Source organism: Rana temporaria, chromosome 2 (genome assembly GCF_905171775.1).
Source record: "Rana temporaria chromosome 2, aRanTem1.1, whole genome shotgun sequence".
Taxonomy (NCBI): domain Eukaryota; kingdom Metazoa; phylum Chordata; class Amphibia; order Anura; family Ranidae; genus Rana; species Rana temporaria.
The window spans coordinates 237,263,669-237,284,384 of NC_053490.1; the positions used below are offsets into that span (position 1 = coordinate 237,263,669).

The 20,716-nt window shown below is 42.5% G+C and overlaps 1 protein-coding gene across 3 annotated transcripts in view; it reads right to left on the bottom strand.

Annotated features, from left to right (window-relative positions):
- LOC120926570 overlaps positions 1-20,716 on the bottom strand; it is a 69,204-nt gene that overhangs the window by 22,936 nt on the left and 25,552 nt on the right. For 2 of the 3 annotated variants that reach the window (XM_040336649.1, XM_040336651.1), the window contains 2 exons: positions 5,148-5,203; positions 544-580 (listed from right to left, as the gene is read on the bottom strand). The exons of the other annotated variant lie outside the window; for it this stretch is intronic. In XM_040336649.1, coding sequence (XP_040192583.1) covers positions 544-580; positions 5,148-5,203 — 93 coding nt within the window. The remainder of the gene's footprint in view (positions 1-543; positions 581-5,147; positions 5,204-20,716) is intronic. 3 annotated transcript variants of the gene reach the window in all.

Below are 20,716 nucleotides of genomic sequence, written 5' to 3' on the forward strand. Positions count from 1 at the left end.
TAAAAAAAAAAAAAAATAATTGGATGACTTTTATTCCTATTACATCCCTTGTAATAGAAACAAATCATGACAGGACCCCTTTAATGTGAGATCTGGGGTCAAAAAGATCTCAGATCTAACATTTACACTTAAAAGCTAAAAAAAGAATAATACTGGGAGTTATGGCAGCCATCTGCTGCTTTAACAACCGTATTTAATGTTAAAGGACCAACTTATATAGACGACGGGAGGTCCGGCAGTGGTGAAGCAGAAATACAGAATGTATCAGTAAAGGACAGATAAACTCAATGCAAAATATAGGAGTAGCATTATGAGACAATGGCCAGCCTAATACCTGTATAAGTGACTGCTCTCTAAAATCTGTTCGTAGTGGAACCTCTCTACGGTTTGAAAGAAGGCTAGCCAATAGTAATTTTCTGTAAATTATTACTGGGAAAGATTCTAACTGGTATTTTATGTGCAATTTTACCAAATTATGAATATTATATATACACAGTAGTATTCACTTAGAAGAAAAAAATAAAATACTAAAAAACACCTTACCAACTATAAATGTCCTACTGAAAAGGTCATCTGATGTCTACAAAAATGAAAACGAGTGTTATGTGAAATCATGCAAAATCTATCCTTTAGCTTTCTTGCAATTACCGGTACACTCTACAGATAACCACAAATTTGTCTCAGAAGAGAGACATGAAGTTTGAACAGTCTAAAATACTTTAAGCGATCAAACATTTTCAGATTATCAACACTACCCAAAAGGGTGCTTTCACAGAATACACATCACATACCAGAAATATTTAGACAGAATAAAGGTGAATAAAGAACCTGGACCAGATGGCATCCACCCACGGATCTTAAAATAATTGAACTCTGTAATTTCGAAGCCACCGTTTCTAATATTTAGGGATTTGTTAAGATGGAGTTCCACCCTAAAAATGAACTATTAACAGCTTGCCATTCATTTTTTTTTTTTTTTTACTAACTTCTATCTGGCTGTCACTAGGCTAATTTCGTAATTTCGCAATCTGCCTAGTTCCTGGTCCTAGGTGGTTCAACTTCCTGTCCTAAGACCCCATTGCCTCCTGGGAAATGATGACACTCATTTCCCAGGAGTCTCTGGGCATTAAAAATGTAAAAATCGCCCAGCATGCACCTCTCCCGGAAAACCGGAAAGAAAAAAGGAAATGGGCTTCACATGCCCACACATATGATGGATACGGCCACAACATGAGCTGGAGGATATAAGGCAAGTGTTTGCAATTATTTCTGGAATGATTGGGGAGCTATTAATATGTTTTAGGGACTATTTAATGTGATTAATTTTAGCTTGCAAAAAAAATAAAAAATTATGCCCAGAACTCTTTAACCACTTAACCCCCGGACCATATTGCTGCCTAAAGACCCAAGGGGTTTTTACAGTTCGGGACTGCGTCGCTTTAACAGACAATTGCGCGGTCGTGCGGCGTGGCTCCCAAACAAAAATAGAGCGAAAATTTTGAAAAAAATGCAATATTTTTTACTTTTTGCTGTAATAAATATCCCCCAAAAACATATATAATTTTTTTTTCCCTCAGTTTAGGCCGATACGTATTCTTCTACCTATTTTTGGTAAAAAAAAACGCAATAATCGTTTATCGGTTGGTTTGCGCAAAATTTATAGCGTTTACAAAATAGGGGATAGTTTTTTTGCATTTTTATTTTTTATACTACTAATGGCGGCGATCAGCGTTTTTTTTTTGTGACTGCGACATTATGGCGGACACTTCGGACAATTTTGACACATTTTTGGGACCATTGTCATTTTCACAGCAAAAAATGCATTTAAATTGCATTCTTTATTGTGAAAATGACAGTTGCAGTTTGGGAGTTTAACACAGGGGGCGCTGTAACATTTAGGGATCACTGTGTGTGTATTTACTAGTGTAGGGGGGTGTGGCTGTAGGAATGACATCATCGATCGCATCTCCCCTATAAAGTGGATCACCCGATCGATGCGCCGCCACAGTGAAGCACGGGGAAGCCGTGTTTACACACGGCTCTCCCCGTTCTTCAGCTCCGGGGAGCGATTGCGACGGAGCGGCTAAAAACAAATAGCCGCGCCGTCGTCCCGGATCGCTCCCCGAGCGGACCCGACCTCCGCATGTACCGGGGGGGGTCCCGATCGGACCCCCCACCCACGTCTAGCAGAGGACGTACAGGTACGTACATGTGCCTGTCCGTGCCATTCTGCTGACGTATATGTACATGAGGAGGTCGGGAAGTGGTTAATGACTGGAATAGTACCACTGGATTGGACCAGGGCCAACGTGGTGCCCAAATTTAAAAAGGGATCCACATCTTTATCAAGTAACTATAGACCCGTTAGTTTAACTTCTATAGTTGGGAAGATACTGGAGAATTTAATAAAAGACCACATAGATGAGTTTGTGCTGGAGAAACATATTTTAACCACTTAACCCCCGGACCATATTGCTGCCCAAAGACCAGAGGACTTTTTGCGATTCGGGACTGCGCCGCTTTAACTGACAATTGCGCGGTCGTGCGACGTGGCTCCCAAACAAAATTGGCGTCCTTTTTTTCCCACAAATAGAGCTTTCTTTTGGTGGTATTTGATCACCTCTGCGGTTTTTATTTTTTGCGCTATAAACAAAAATAGAGCGACAATTTAAAAAAAAATGAATATTTTTTACTTTTTGCTATAATAAATATCCCCCAAAAATATATAAAAAAACATTTTTTTTCCTCAGTTTAGGCCGATACGTATTCGTCTACATATTTTTCGTAAAAAAAAAAAATCGCAGTAAGCGTTTATTGATTGGTTTGCGCAAAAGTTATAGCGTTTACAAAATAGGGGGTATTTTTATGGTATTTTTATTAATATATTTTTTTTACTAGTAATGGCGGCGATCAGCGATTTTTTTTCGGTACTGCGACATTATGGCGGACACTTCGGACACTTTTGACACATTTTTGGGACCATTGGCATTTTTATAGCGATCCGTGCTATAAAAATGCATTGGATTACTATAAAAATGCCACTGGCAGTGAAGGGGTTAACACTAGGGGGCGGGGAAGGGGTTAAGTATGCCTGGGTGTGTTCTTACTGTGGGGGGGGGGGGGGTGGCCTCACTAGGGGGAAACACTGATCTTCTGTTCATACATTGTATGAACAGAAAATCAGCATTTCCCCCGCTGACAGGACCGGGAGCTGTGTGTTTACACACACAGCTCCCGGTCCCCGCTCTGTAACATGCGATCGCGTGTGCCCGGCGGCGCCCGCCGGGCACACGCACGGGAGTAGGGGGCGCGCGCGCGCCTCCGGCAGCGCGCACGCGCCCCCTAGTGGCGGCTCAAAGAGCCGCCGTATAGCTACGGGCTCTCGCCCAGAAGAGCCGACCTGCCGCCGTATAATGACGGTGCGCGGTCGGCTAGTGGTTAAGCAACAGACAGCATGCATTCATGAAAGACGGAAGTTGTCAAACGCAATTTCTTTTTATGAAGAGGAAAGTAAAACCATGGACAGAGAGGTGTCTGTGGATGTGGTAGACTTGGATTTTGCCATTTTTAGCGGCGCTTTATTGTCGATTTCGCGGCGCTATTCGGCCGCTAGATGGACGCTTTCACCCCCCCGCTAGTGGCCAAGTGTTAAAACCACCACAAAGAGCCTCTGCAGAGGCACTTTGCCGGCGGTATAGCTGCGGTGCCCATTGATTTTAATGGGCAGGAGCGATGAGGAAAGATTAGAGGAACTGAATCTATTCCCTCTTGAGAAGAGGAGAATAAGGGGGGGATACGATAAACATGTATAAATACATAAGGGGTCCATATAGTGAACTTGGTGTTGAGTTATTCACTTTAAAGGGCATCACAGCGGATAAGGAGACACTCTTTTCGTCTAGAGGAGAAGATTTAGGCCCGGATTCATGTAGAATCGCGTATCTTTGTGCGGGCGTAACGTATCCTATTTACGTTACGCCTCCGCAACTTTTACAGGCAAGTGCCGTATTCTCAAACGAAAGTTGCGGCGGTGTAGCGTAAATAGGCCGGCGTAAGCCCGCCTAATTCAAATGTGGTAGATGTGGGCGTGTGTTATGTAAATTTTATGTGACCCCACGTAAATTACGCTTTTTACGAACGGCGCATGCGCCGTCCGTGAAAGTATCCCAGTGCGCATGCTCCAAATTAACCCGCAAGAAGCCAATGCTTTCGAAGGGGAACGTAAATGACGCCCAGCCCTATTCGCGAACGACTTATGCAAACAACGTAACATTTAAAAAAAATTGACGCGGGAACGACGTCCATACTTAACATTGGTACGCCTCATATAGCAGGGGTAACTTTACACCGGGAAAAGCCTAACATACTTTTCTTTCCTAAATGTGCATTATAAAACTGGGTACTAATATTTATAGGCAAGGTTTATCCAGGGAAAATCCGATTGCCTCTCAGGGGGATCAGGAAGGATTTTTTTCCCCCTGCTGCAGCAAATTGGATCATGCTTTGCTGGGGTTTTTTGCCTTCCTCTGGATCAACTGTGGGTGAAGGATTGTGTATATGGGATTGTAGTTTTTTTTTTTGGTTGAACTAGATGGACTTGTGTCTTTTTTCAACCTTACTATGTAACATACCCCACGAGGAAAATGTACACTGCTGGCATGTTCACACGCGCTTTGCATTTAACTTTCATTTTAGACAAGTCAGTACTCTGACAGGACTTCCAACATAGGGTCTAATCAATCCAATAGGCCATAAAACATCAAAAGTTCTAGATGGTAAATATTTTAAGAATTACATCAAATCAGTTGCGTTTAGTTCAATTTTTTTTTTGTCACTGACAATTTGGTGCTGTATGTCATTACCAAAGTTTTGTAATTCATATACAGTATTACAGCACAAATTTGGTAAATACATTTTCCAGCACAGAAAGTAGTATCGCCAGAATGATCACAAGTCAATTGTCAGAACCTATTAAAGCCAGTTAGTTGGCATATGCAAGGCAGCAAGCATTTTAAGAAGTTCAGCAGTGGCAGTCTTCAAGGTTATCGAATGATAGACTTCCTTTATATTTGAAAACATTAAAAGCAGAATGGCGCTATAATAAAGGCCGAAAAAAAAAAAAAAAAAAGACAAAAAAATAAATTCACCTCTTTTGGCAACAAGCGAGTAGTATTAAGATCTTCTAAGCTTTCACTGGAGCTGTCTAAATTTAAAGAAAATGTTAATAATTTGTTAATCTTAATGAATAATAATAATAGGATTTTTATAACAGCTTACCTGTAAAAATCCTTTTCTTGGAGTACATCACGGGACACAGTCTTAGTCATTACTAAATGGGTTATATTCCACCTTCAGGTGCTGGACACTGGTGTAATCAATTAAAAACAGGAAGTTCCCTCCCTATATAACCCCTCCCATACTGGGAGCACCTCAGTTTTTGTAGCCAAGCAATAAGTGTCCCAATATCCCCAAACAAGAGGGGCGGGAACTCTGTGTCCAGTGATGTACTCCAAGAAAAGGATTTTACAGGTAAGCTGTTATAAAAATCATATTTTCTTTATCGTACATCACGGGACAGAGTCTTAGTCATTACTAAATGGGACGTCCCAGAGCAATGCTTACTGAGGGGAGGGAGACACCAACAACGCAGACCGTCTTCAGACGTGAGGACCTATAATGCTGCCTGCAGCATACTGCGTCGGCCTTGCAAATCTGAGTCATAAAGGCTTGGTAATGCACCACGCATGAAGCGCTTACTATCCCGGTAGGGTGCACCCCAAAAGGAAACAGGGGGAGCCATCTACCTAAACCACAAGCCTGAATAATAACCTGACGAATCAACATTGAAAATAGTTGATCTAGATGCTGCCTGCCCTCTCCTGGGGCCTCCTGGTAGCACAACATCAGTTTTCCGTATCCGAGCAGCCGCTTCAGATAGGCCTTGACCATTCTTACACTAACGAGAGAGAGTGTAACTATTTTAATAGCTGATCTGAACACTGCCTGCCGACATCTAGGGTCTTCTGGCAGCACACCAAAATGTCAGATTTCTATATCTGAAACCTTCAGATAGATTTTTAACTGCTCTCATCACTATTGAGAGACAAGCAATAACTTTTCCTTCCCCGGAACAAGGTTTTGAAAAAAAGGAAGGCAAGAATATCTTGATTCAAATGAACACTAGATCCTTCTAGTAAATAAGGCTGGGTGAGGAATAACATCACCCTACTTGTAAGAATAATTAAGTAAGGCTCTATACAAAGAAAGAAGCCAATACTGAAAACTCTCTTTTGCGGAGGCTACCACAACCAAGAACACCAATTCCCTTGTAAGAAAGATGAAGGGAAATATGGTGCATCGGCCCAAGGTGCTGACCCTGTAAGCCGACAAAACTAGATCCAATCCTCCGAGCCCAAGGGCGACCAAACTAGCATACTTACACCTAAGACACTGGTGAAAAAACTGAGGTTCTCCCAGTATGGGAGGGGTTATATAGGGAGGGAACTTCCTGTTTTTAATTGATTACACCAGTGTCCAGCACCTGAAGGTAGAATATAACCCATTTAGTAATGACTAAGACTCTGTGTCCCGTGATGTACGATAAAGAAATATACTCTATATTATAAACACAATTTGCGGGGGCGCATGCGTGGCGCGTTGCGGGACGGACGTTGCCGAGTAGAGCTCCCTCTGACTAGACAGGCCAGGCAGGATTACCGGGGCTAATTCACCACAAAAACCTCCAACTACACCCCACCACCCCCGAGGGACATCCCGGTGTATGCCATCCAGCAAAAAAGGGCATAATCGCCGCTCCCAGCACACGCTGACAAACTTTCTCCTCACCGCTAAGAAGATGACCCAAAATGGCACCGGCCACCATGCGGTCTCCAGCAGCTCCATTCAAACTCCAGCTCGTTCTACTGACAGCGAGTACTCACAGCCTCTCTCTAAGGCTGATCTGGACGCAAGTTTGACTGTTATACATGAAAAACTAGCAGATAAGCTAGAGCAGGAGCTTCACAAATCTACTAATGCTCTCTCACTCTCTCAAGAGATTGCTAGCATAGGAGGCCGCACTGACATACTTGAAACCAAGCATGACGAACTAGCCCTTGCACACAATGACATCAGGAAAGATTATGAGACCCTGGCAGATAGCTTCTCATTCATGCAACAGAGGATTTGGACAACAGGAACAGACACAATAAAATAAGAGTGCTTGGTATCCCAGAATCAATCACTGATTTAACCCAAGCCATTACAAAGCTCTTTCATGGTCTTGTTCCTGACAAGCTACTGTCTGCTTTTGCATGCGACAGACTGCACAGGGCACTAAGACCCAAACCAGCACCTGAAAACCCCCCCCAGAGATGCGATAATGTGCATGAAGGACTTTGTCACCAAGGAGGACATTATGAGAGCCTCCAGAATCTCCCCCCGCATTAAATTGGATAGGGTTAAACTGCAGATTTACCCCGATATCTCTCCTGCGACTTTGGACCGAGGACGCAGAATGAAAGAGGTCACAAGTATCCTCTAGGACAGCCAGAATTAAGTATAGATGGGGTTTCCCATTTAAGCTATATATAATGCAAAATGGCACAACGTACACAGTCTATAATGTCATTGAAGGGAAGGAGCTGTTGATCAAACAGGGCCTATTGGAGCAGCAACCATCACACCGCCTTCCTGCGACCCCCAGGTCATCACCTATATGGTCTACTCCATCCTCCAGACGCAACCAGAGGGAGTAGAGGAGATGGCAGCAGCACTCTTTCCAGGATCAAGCATCTTGACCAGGCTAATTTGATCGGGCTGAATATTTGTGGGCCCTGCCCCTCTTTTCCCTCTCTACCCAGTTTGTTTGTTCTATTGTTTGTTATCCCTGCTGGAGAGTTCTCTAGGAAGTTCATTTGTCCACTGGCACCAAAGTAACCTCTCTAATGTTAGCCCCTGTGGAAACAGCGATGAAGTGACAAACTTAGCTGTTACATTTTTCCAATCCTTTACTTTCTGGCTGCAGACTATGGCAATATATCACTCCATATCCCCGGCTGACCCCCAGTGTCATATGGGAAGCCTATTTACCTCATGGACTGACAACCCATTTGCTAGTCCCACAAACGCCCACCTCCCTCCTTACTGGAGGCCGCTGGCACTCTAACTATGTTCACCTTGGGACTAATCTCATGACGGTAGCACCCCATAAAAATGGAAAGAAACTCTACATCCTCCACCTTGTCCTTCGTGTTCAAAAAGGAAAAAAAGAGAAAAGAAAAATGTTTTTTTCTCCCCCCCCCCCTTTTTTTTCCTCCTCTCAACATTTTTCCACAGGTTTTCAACTTGAACTTATCTTAGCTCACTTGGTTTCTTCTCTCTCGGTTATATATAGTTATAATTTACCTTTATGGGTATCTTGCTATAATTGGAGTTTAAGTCTGTATAACCATACACTGTTCACCTTTGGCTTTTTTTGCACCCTTAAGGTAAATGTCATATTTTTAAATATCTGCCTGGCTCATCCGCCGTCGCTGGTTTGACCCCTGTTCTGCCTGTTGCCCCGCCCCCTTTGGGGGGGGGGGTTGCTGGCCTCGCCGGGAGAATTAGGACTGGATAGTCCTCCAGATAGTTTTGCTGAGCTGGGAGACTCACAGTCCCCATGCCCCCTTCTTTTCTGTTTTTCTGTTGTTACTATTTTTGCCTTTATGACAACAAACTCAGTATTCTCTTATATTGGAAGACATGGTATATTTCTTAGATCTGTTTTTCTCAGATTTTTTTATTACACTACACCTTTTTTACGGGTTTCACTTTTTCCAACAATTCATTATAGTTGGCACTACTGTTTCACCCTATAATTACATAGATGTGATTCTATGCAAATGTCAACACTATTTCGTCCCCTACCACTTTATAGGAGATACCATATTGCCCCATCTTATCACGCCTCACTCACCCAGCGACCCCTTACCCCCTAACTATGGGTCTTAAAATGTTCTCACATAATGTTCAGGGCTTTAACAAAACGTAAAAAAGCCTTTAGACACTACAAGACACTAGGGGCAGACATTATCTTAATGCAAGAGACCCACTTCTCCACGGCAAACCACCCACAGTACTTTGACAAATCTTTTAACCAGTTCCACTATACTATACAACCTTCTCTAATAAATCAAGAGGTGTTGCTATTTTTATTAGAAACACTATAATCTTTGAGATACAAATATATATATATATATATATATATATATATATATATATATATATATATATATATATATATATATATATATATATATATATATATATATATGCTGAAAGCAGATATATAATCCTAAAACAGACGTAATATCACAATAGCCTCATTATACGCTGCCAATGAAGCCCAGTCTTAATTTTTCACAAACTTCCTGGATATCCTTGATCAATACAACTCCCCCCACATGATAGTTGGAGGAGACTTCAATCTATCTGCTCACCCAGCCTTAGACAGAAGTAGAGTGACTGGGAAAAAAACCTTGGGAATCAATCTCACCTTCACTGAGAACCCTTCACTGGTTACCAGTAAAAGACAGAATCACTTTTAAAGCACTCTGTCTAACGCATAGATGTATCTATGGGAATGCTCCCCATTATCTATGCGAAAAAATAAAAGCTCATAATCCCAATCGCGTTCTGCGATCCACCAATCAAAATCTCCTCCAGATACCGAAAGCCAACTACAAGTCCAGAGGCGATGAAGTTCGCATGTGTTGCGCTATATAAGTTTTCATTCATTTATTCATTCATTCAGAGTGGTTCCCTCCTCCAAAGGCTTTCTCCAAATCCTTAAATCGCATACTTAGTAAACTCCAGTTGATCGACTCCTGGAGAGCAAACAACATAGGGATTAAAGGAGTATACTCACTACTCCCACCCCCACAATTGCTATGCCCGTTTAAACTACATATTCTGTACACCTATTCTCTTAGCAAACTCATCCAAAGCTACTACCACCCCTGCCCATGGTCAGACCACAATTTAGTAGCCTTTGAAACTTCCCATATTGGAATGACCCCCACCCCCTTTAACCACTTAAGCCCCGGACCTTTAGGCAGCTAAATGCCCAGGCTTTGCGATTCGGCACTGCGTCGCTTTAACAGACAATTGCGCGGTCGTGCGACGTGGCTCCCAAACAAAATTGGCGTCCTTTTTTCCCCCACAAATAGAGCTTTCTTTTGGTGGTATTTGATCACCTCTGCGGTTTTTATTTTTTTGTGCTATAAACAAAAATAGAGCGACAATTTTGAAAAAAAAATCAATATTTTTTACTTTTTGCTATAATAAATATCCCCCAAAAACATATATAAAAATATATACGTATTCTACCTATTTTTGGTAAAAAAAAAAAAATCGCAATAGGCGTTTATCGATTGGTTTGCGCAAAATTTATAGCGTTTACAAAAAATAGGGGATAGTTCTATTGCATTTTTATTCATTTTTTTTTTTTTACTACTAATGGCGGCGATCAGCGATTTTTTTCGTGACTGCGACATTTTGGCGGACACTTCGGACAATTTTGACACATTTTTGGGACCATTGTCATTTTCACAGCAAAAAATGCATTTAAATTGCATTGTTTATTGTGAAAATGACAGTTGCCGTTTGGGAGTTAACCACAGGGGGCGCTGTAGGAGTTAGTGTTCACTTAGTGTGTGTTTACAACTGTAGGGGGGTGTGGCTGTAGGACTGACGTCATCGATCGAGTCTCCCTATATAAGGGATCACTCGATCGATGCAGCGCCATTGTGAAGCATGGGGAAGCCGCGTTTACATACGGCTCTCCCCGTTCTTCAGCTCCGGGGAGCGATCGCGATGGAGCGGCTATAAACGAATAGCCGCGCCGTCGTCCCGGATCGCTCCCTGAGGGAATCCGACCGCCACATGTAGCGGGGGGGGGGGGGGGGGGGGGGTGTCGCGATCGGACCCCCGACCCACGGAAAGGCGGGGACGTACCTGTACGTTCCATTCTGTGGACGTACATATACATGCGGCGGTCAAGAAGTGGTTAACTAGCGTCTTAATGACTCACTCCTCTCGGACCCTTCTACTCCCCAGCTAATTAGTACCCATATTGAAGAATACTTCCAAAACAACACCTCAGAGGAGGTGCTACCCACGTCTGTTTGGGCTGCCCACAAAGCCGTCCTGAGAGGACATTTAATTAATATTGCAGCAGCCAAGAACAAAGCTAAACTTGCAGAAATTAAGAGCCTTACTAGGGAACTCTGTGAATTATACAACAAATTAAGCAACAACACTTCACCAGAAAAATCTTGTTAGAAGACACGGAAAGATCCCTACCATTCTCCAAAGCTAAATTTCTGCTACATGGCAATTCATCTTCAGCAATGTTTGCCAGAAAGCTGAAACACGACACTAAGCCCCCTCATGTCTACAAACTTCGCAACCAAAAGGGTAAACCTGGTGACCCACCCACATGATGTCCTTCAAATATTCACATCCTTCTCAGGCCCTCGCACAGATCCCCCAACCCTCCACTTTGGAGCAGCTGAACTCCCTACATCTACCAAAACTCAATGAAATACAAATCTCTTCCCTAAATGAGCCCTGCACAGATGTAGAAATCACTAGGATAATACAATTCCTTAAAACTTCAACAACACCTGGCCCTGATGGCTTCTCGGCTACATACTATAAAAAATGTACTCCCCTCCCGACTCCTAGCCTTACCAAAATGTTCAATCATATTTTGCAAGGTGGTAATTTTCCAGCAGACATGTTACTGGCAAATCTTAAAAGGTTGAATAGGAAAAACTGGGTGGTTGTTAGCCACGTCAGAGTAAATAGGACCTTAGTGGAGACATGTATCCATTATAGGTGAGCAAGGAAAACAACAGTGTTTTTATACAAAAATAACAAATTTTATTTTAAATACAATAAAAATTGATTGACAATAAAAATCAATTAAGCCCTGATATGATACTGATGACAGGATGGGGAAGCACCTGTGAGCACGATACCTTAAGAAGACCACCAGTATATGTAGAAATACTACTATGTCCTGTCAATGTTAACTTATACAAATAATATGCTTTGTGCTTTATTTTGTATAGAAACAGATGAGGAAATAGATGGATGTGGCGCCCTGACGACGCTCTTTAGGTGAAACATGTCGGCGACCAGCACCTTCTCCATCTAATAAATCCTGTCATCAGTATCATATCAGGGCTTAATTGATTTTATGGTCAATCAATTGTTATTGTATTTAAAATAAAATTTGTTATTTTTGTATAAAAACACAGTTTTCCTTGCTCACCTATAATGGACACATGTCTCCACTAAGGTCCTATTTACTCTGACGTGGCTAACAACCACCCAGTTTTTCCTATTCAACCTTTTAACACTTCAAGGACTGGAGCACTGTGTCCATTCTGGAAACCGTCCAATAACCTCTTTTCACATGTTACTGGCTAATCTGTCCCTTATACCCAAACCCCAAAAAGACCATACCTTACCACAAAACTTTCACCCCATTTCAGTCCTCAACAATGATCTCAAACTGTTTGGCAGACTGCTTGCGGAAAGACTAGCCTCTGTTATCACCTCCCTAATTCACACAGATCAAACTGGCTTCATCCCAGGCAGGCAAATAGTTGATAATATCAGATTGGTCACCAACTTGATTCAAGATACCAACCTTCACTCCCGCCCCTTGTGTCTACTTAGCCTTGACATACATAAGGCCTTTGACAGTGTTAACTGGTCTTATTTAAACCACCTTTTACCCAAGTTCAGTATCTCTGATAACTTTATACATGGCTTCAATGCCCTTTACCATCTCCTTCAAACTAGAATTCAAATCCCTGGAAATCATTCAGATTTCTTTCGCTTATGCAAGGGAACCAGACGAGGTTGCCCCCTCTCCCCTCTTCCCTAGCCATAGAGCCCCTAGCACAAGCCATTAGAAATAAATATTAACATTAAAGGCTACAGAAAAAACCCACACCAATTCAAACTTAGTCTGTATGCCGATGACGCTCTCTTATTTCTTACAGACCCACTCATCTCTATCCCAAACCTCCTATCAGAGCTCCATACATTACACAAACTCTCTGGTTTATATAGTAATACAAACAAATGCTCTATTTTACCCATCAACTGCCCCCTTGATCTTTTATCCTTACTGAAAAAAAAAAAAACTTTAATTTCATATGGTGCCCAATATCACTTAAATATCTTGGAGTACATATTACAGCCTCCTTTAATCTATTATAAAAATCCAATTACCTCCTCCTCTTTTCTCATATTAGCTCCTTATTAAAAATTTGGTCGACCTACCACATCTCATTTCTTGGTAGGATTTGTGCATTTAAGATGACCATTCTCCCCAAACTGCTTTATTATTTTAGGTCACTACCTATCAATGTTCCCAATACTAGATTATATGCTCTCCAACGTGAAATCAATAAGTTTATCTACAATAATAAAAAACCCAGGTGTATCTACTCCCTTATGCATAGAACGCACCTCAATGGTGACCTGGGACTTCCTCACCTCTGGCTTTATTTTCTGGCTGCCAGACTGGTCCAGATGGCACAATGGTCCTCCCCTGACACCAATATATCCTGGTTAAAGTTTGAATCTATCTCCATTTTACCTCTTAACCTTGCAGGCATCTTGTGGTCGAACACGAAGCCTCATCGCACTTTACCCAAACGAAATACAATAGTTGTCCACTCTATACAACTGTGGAATAAAATCAAAGCTGCTTTTAAACTCTCCTCAGTGTCCCCCCTGCTAGCCTCATACCTAGGCGATCCCAGATTCCCCCCTGCCTTCCTGGACAACACACCATTTCATAACTGGATTAACCACAACCTCACCACATTGAAGTCTTTCACACTTAACGCAAAATTCCTCCCCTTCTCTCTAGATTTGACTTCCCCCCCTCAGAATTGTCTCACTATACTCTAATCCATGAATTCTATGCAACTCACTACTCTCTGTCCATTGACCCCCCCAAAATACCGTATTTAAGCACATTTGCATATCCTCCTCACGCGACAAGGGTCCAATCTCACTATTATACAGCCACCTTAATAACCTGAAAAGTCTGGCCCCATCTTGTGCTGGGAATCCGAAATAAATTGCACATTCTCCACTGAATCCTGGTCCAACATGTTTGACAACCTGCGAAAAAGCAATTGCGCAGCTGCATTTAGAGAACCCCCCCTGAAGCTTCTCACCAGATGGTCCTTGACTCCATTTAAGATTCACTCATTTTACCCCACAACCTCCCCATGCTGTTTCAGAGGCTGCTTGGAGGAAGGGAATTACCTTCACATTTTCTGGAGTTGTAGACTTCGAGACGATTTGGCATGCAGTAGTCAGTAGACTTGAAAACTCACTTAAAAAGAAAAAATCACCCTCTCACCCCAAAATTTGACTCCTGTATGCTACGGTTCCGGACGTCCCTCCCCCTTGCAATAAACTGATCCACTCCTTGATCAGTTCCATCCAATGGATGATTGCCTCTAACTGGAGATCCCACAACCTACCATGGCTTCAGGTCGAATCTAGAATGGAAATGCTAAGAATATCAGAGAGAATACACCATACATTGTTTGATAGTATGCATATATTAAATGAAAAATGGTTATATTGGTCCTCACCTGTGAGACACCCTGTGTAACTCTCAACTCTTCTCATTGGCTCTCGCCTCTTTTCTTCCCTCTATATCCCCGCTCTTTGATAAATGTGGCCAAGTCATCAATGTTCTACTTCTCATTCATACTCATGCCTCCCATTTACCCTCATTACTAACTCCCTTTATATTGTGATACCTTACAAAACACTCCAACTTTGTATTCTAGTTCAACATTTATCTGTGAAATCCGCCATATTTGTACATACCACATGCTGTACATGTAACCATTGTATTTCTTGTCTTCCAAATAAAACTTTTGTAAACAATAAACACAATTTGCATCAGAGTGTATTTGTTATTCCAAAAACTGGTGCAGTTTTGCAAAGTAACCAATCAGCTTCTAACTTCACCTCGTTCAGTTAAGTTTTGACAACAAAAACCTAGAAGTTGATTGGTTACTATGCATAGTTTCACCAGATTCTGTGTGCACCAGATTTTTAGTCAATTTACCCCACAGTATTGCCAATAGGGAACTAGAGTGGCCCTCTCAAGTCTTTATAAAAATTCCCAATGCTTCCCTCCTTTGCTCTCTATGTCTTCTCCCCTTCTTCTATCCTATATAACATTTGGGTAGTTTTTTTCCCCCCATCCATGAAATGACCTACACCTCCCTTGGTCTACAGAAAGGGAGTTTTTACCAACTCTCCGCTGATTGTCACTTCATAGTTAGCTTGCTAAATCCACATGGATTATGACTCTGTCCTTTCCTTTTTGTATCAGAATTTCACTTACTTGAAGCATACTATTGTATTTTGCATAAACGGCATATGTATCACCATCTATTGTTGTCGGTCATGGAAACTGGCTTTCTTGTAAAAATAAAGAATTTGAAGAAAAAAAAAAACATTTGCAACCTGTAATGCCCTACTTTCTCTCCAATGTTGCAGTCTCTGCTATTCAACACTTCCAGGAATGATGGATGCCCATGCTCCATAGTGGTCATGCAAGATTTGACTCCTAGGTCATCACAGGACCCAGCAGAGACACAACGACTAGAGGAGCAAGCAAGTGGCAGGATCAGAAGAATCCAACACTTCCAGAAGTGTCCAATTCTGAAGAGTCCGACAGATGCTGCATGTAACGGTCACCACCGTTTACGACCTTCCATCAACACATGACAGCTTATCCGACACACCGACAAACCAGCAGACACGATCCATATCAATTCCCCAGAAAATGAGACTGACAGCTCTATTCTCTGCTTCAAACTGTATGAACACTTTTAATGGTTAGCTCTCAAGTTTATATACAGTTTACAAGGCATGTTTCAGTAATCACAGAAACAATCAAACTCTCCACCCACACATCACACACTGGGGGGGGCTTCAATACACCTTCAGATGGGCTAATTACTAAACATTCCAGACATTTCGGCGCCGGTCTATAATTAACATGACCACTACACCTGAGAAGTCACATTCCTTTACCGATAGAATTCAAACAAAACACCATCACACAATGAGTTCCCCTCAATCCACATCTTTAGACAGACGGTCTGTCTCCGACAGAAAGGTATTCACACCTGATCATCAATAGGCTTTAAACAGTGTTATCACACAATGAAAGGTCTTTCAGAAGCCAGCCTCATTTAACAACTCAATAGCCTGGGCTAAGCATTGAAAGAGTCATTCTATTGACCGGTAGGGTCAGAATAAACCAACACTTTGCAATATCTCAAGATCCTGCAATATGAACTATCAGTAATGTCCCATCTCATGCAATTTCTAATTAATATTTCTCAGTCACCGTATGCCCAAAAGGGACACAGGGTGACCCTAGACACAAGAGTTATTAATGATGCTGGCACAGGAGTACCTCTCATCCTTCCAAAGTCTCTGTGTGACGGGTCATTCCGTTACACTGCACTGTTGGAATAGGAGGGGAAATAGGAAACATGGGCTGCTGTAGAGGCGAGACTGCTATTGCTTTAGTTACAAAGCAACTGCTGCACACACCTACACATATCTCCAACAGTCTCCTGAACCTTCCTGCGATGGCTGAATCTCAGCCGTTCTGACAGGAAATGCTTCTGCATTTCTGATAGTGCCATAGATTCCTATGATCTGCATATATCTTTTTGTCTGGGAGAAACTACTCATCATAGTGATAGACCAGTAGAAATAAGTGGGAGCAGGTCTGGCAAGCTCCAGCACTACCCAGAAGCATCAGAGCCTTGCCTGTCAGGGTGGCATGTCATTCGGTTATAAACAGGAGAAATTGGTAGACTGCTTCAGATACCTGCACTCAATTCGGGGTGCCTGCGCCTCATAAATGCGTCAGTTTTCCCGTTAGTGATAAAGTCGCTAACGCAAATGTTAGCTGTATATTGGCCTTCTTGCTGGGATAGAGAGAAAAAAAAGAAACAGATGGGCTAAAATACTGTGCTTCCCTGAGGAAAATGCACCCATGTTCCATTTCGTGCTAGACACATATGCAAAAGCCTAGGCTCTTAGTCGTGTGATCTCTGCAGAAGGTCATTTTAGCTCATGCGATTAAAAGCCAAGGCCTTAATCTATGTATCCAGTACTTAAGAATGCATGGGTGGAATTTTCCAAAGAACAGGTAATTATTTCAACCCTTCTAAATATTTGTTTATCCACCCAGCAAGACTGTCAACATATTGTGATGTCAATATGCAAATACAGGTCCATTTTAACCTCCCTGGCGGTATGATTCTGTCTGGAATTACATACCAAAAGCGGTACAATTATTTGCAAGGAAATTTAGCGTTTTATACTGTAGGCCTGCAATTCTTAGGAATAACTCATTTAAATCTGACCAAACAAGAGTCTAGTAGGCATCCCAGGTATGATTTTTTTTTTTAAAAACAAAATTATAAATTATAATATAATAAATAATTATAAATAATTATAACAAATAATAATAGAATTATAATAAAAATTATTCAATAATGTAATCAACTCAAAATCACTGAAATTTGCTCAGTTGCAGAATTGTCGCTGTCATTACTTTTATTTTTATTATGACGAATTTCCCCACAAATCGCTATCGCTCAATTCTGCAAGCGATTATAATTTATTATCGCCGTTTTCTAGCTGCTCTAAAACCATTTTTGACATAAAGGGACACTTTTGGTTGCTATGGACAATCTACAGTTTACAGGCAGAAAGAACAGTTTTTATTATATAAAAGAACATGTAGGGCACTGGGCAGACCACTAGGGACAAGGGGGGTGTGTATTTTTTACATACAGTACTGTAATCTATAAGATTACAGTATACTGTATGCAATGTGTTTGTTTACTTTTTTGAATTTGGCGCCGTTCTCCGCCCCCGTGCGTCGTAGGGAACGGAGATCGGCGGCACACGGGGACACTGTGAATCGAGCGAGGACCCGCTCGCTCACACAGCGGGGATGCATCGCTGGATCCAGGGACAAGGTAAGTAAACTAAGCCTGTGGATTCAGCGAGAAGGTAAGCCGCGCCGCTGCACGCTCTGCACATCTACCCCGAGCGTGACTCAGGGATACCGATAATAGCATGAAAAAAACACCCCGAGTCACGCTCGGGGATACCGCCGAGGAGGTTAAGAAGACTTTGAGCCAAAAAAATGTTTTCTTTTTACTATACAAAAGCCGACTTTGACAGATTACTATAAAAAAAAAAAAAGCAGAAAGAAAATAGGATTTAGAACAGCTTATCTGTAAAATCCTTGGAGTACATCACAGGACACAGAGCATCACAGTAATAACTATGTGGGTTATAGGCCACCTTCAGGTGATGGACACTGACATACCCAAAAGGCAGGAAATCCCCCTCTATATAACCCTTGCCATACAGGAAGTACCTCAGTTTTTGTAGCAAAGCAATATACATATATCCCAACAAGAGGGGAAGGACCTCTGTGTCCTGTGATGTACTCCAAGAAAATGATTTTACAGGTAAGCTGTTATAAAAGTACTATTTTCTTTATCATACATCACGGGACACAGAGCATCATAGTAATTACTGTGGGCAAAGCAATGCCTTCTGAGGGGAGGGAAGACAAATAAATGCAGGCCACCATCAGACGTGAGGACCTATACTGCTGCCTGCAGCACACTGCGCCCAAAGGTGAGATCCTCATGCCTTTTTACATCCACCTGATAGAATCTAGTGAATGTATGGACTGAAGACCAAGTTGCGGCCTTTGCGAATCTGAGTCAAGGAGGCTTGGTGATGCACCACCCATGAAGCACCAACTGCTCTGGTAGAGTGCGCCCTAACTTGAAAAGGTGGAACTCTCCTTTTCAAACCATAAGCCTGAATAGTAACTTGCCGAATCCACTTAGAAATACTAGACGCTGCCTGCCCCTTCCCGGGGCCTTCTGGCAGTACAAACAAAACATCGGTTTTCCGAATCTGAGCAGTCGCCTTCAGATAGACCTTAACTGCTCTCATTACAGCAAGAGAATGTAATGACTTTTCTTCCGCAGAACAAGGTTCTGGAAAAAAGGAAGGCAGGGCAACATCCTGGTTTAGATGAAAACCTGACGCTACCTTAGGTAGAAAGGTTGGATCAGGACGTAACACTACCTTGTCCTTGTGAATTAAATAAATATGGCCAACTCCGATACCCTTCTTGCAGAGGATATATCAAACAGAAAAAAACGATTTCCTTGTCAAAAGGACCAAGGGAATATGGCGTATCGGCTCAAAAGGCTGTTTTTGCAATACCGACAAAACTAAATTCATGTCCCATTGGCACAAGGGTGACCTAACTGGCGGATTAACATGCGTTCTATAAGGCCCAGATCAAGGAATGTGAAGCAAGCAGTCTTTGAAAGAATACTGACAAGGCCAAGATCTGACCCTTGATTGAGCTTCATTTCTACCCCCAACAGTAGAAAGGCAAGAATTCTAATTATGGCATACTTCCGAGAATGCCAACCCTTGGATTTGCACCAAGATACATATGCCCTCCAGATTCTATAATAAATTACTCTGGAGGCCAGCTTCCTAGCATTAATCAGGGTAGACACCACTGAACTTGAAAGCCCCCGATTCTTTAGAATGTGGGTTTCATAGCCAAACCGTTAAACTTTGAGTTTTTAAGCCAGGATGGAACACTGGTCCCTGCAAGAGCAGGTCTGGATGTGGCAGAAGGTTCCACGGGTCCCTCACTGCCATCTTCACAATCTCTACATACCAGGATCTTCTAAGCCATGCCTGGGCTACAAGAACCACGACTTCCCCTCCTCCTTGATCCTGCGAAAAATCTGTGGTAGCAGCTGAACGCTAAACGCATAAATCAGTGAAAACTAATCCCAAGGGGTTACCAACGCATCCGTCCCGTATTTGAGTGGATCCCTTGTCCTTGACACAAAGTTGTCCAATTTATTTTTGTTGAACCTGGGACACCAATAGATCTACGTCCGGGGTACCCCATCATCTTTGGCATATCGCCAGGAAGATGTTGGGGTGAAGAGACCATTCCCCCCAGGAACAACTGCTGGCGACTCAAGAAGTCTGCCTGACAATTCACTATTCCCGGAATGAAGACTGCAGATAGGAAAAGGTACATGCCTCTCTGCCCAAGCCAGGATATGGTTCACCTCCCTCTGGGCTGCGTGACTCCTGGTGCCCCCTTGGTGATTGATATAGGCCACTGCTGTGGCATTGTCGGATTGAATCCTGACAGGACAATCCTGCAACCTGAACGTCCAGGCCCTCAGAGCCAGACGTGCCGAACGAATTTCTAGGATAGTGATGGGGAAGGTCTTCTCGGTTTTGGACCACTTTCCTTGGACAGTAGCCTCTTCCAGGACTGCTCCCTAACCCGAAAGGCTGGCATCTACCACAGGATTCTGTGCATATGCACCAAAAGGAGAGCAAGGCGCGATGCCCGATAAATAGAATCCTTAATAGCATCAACCGCAAAACATAATGCCCTTGGTAGCTGGACTAAGTCCCGGACCTGCTGAGCAGGAACAATCTTAAGAACCTGCTTCACCTGATCCTTTAGGGATTGACAAAATGCCTATTGCTGCTACTGCAGGTTGAG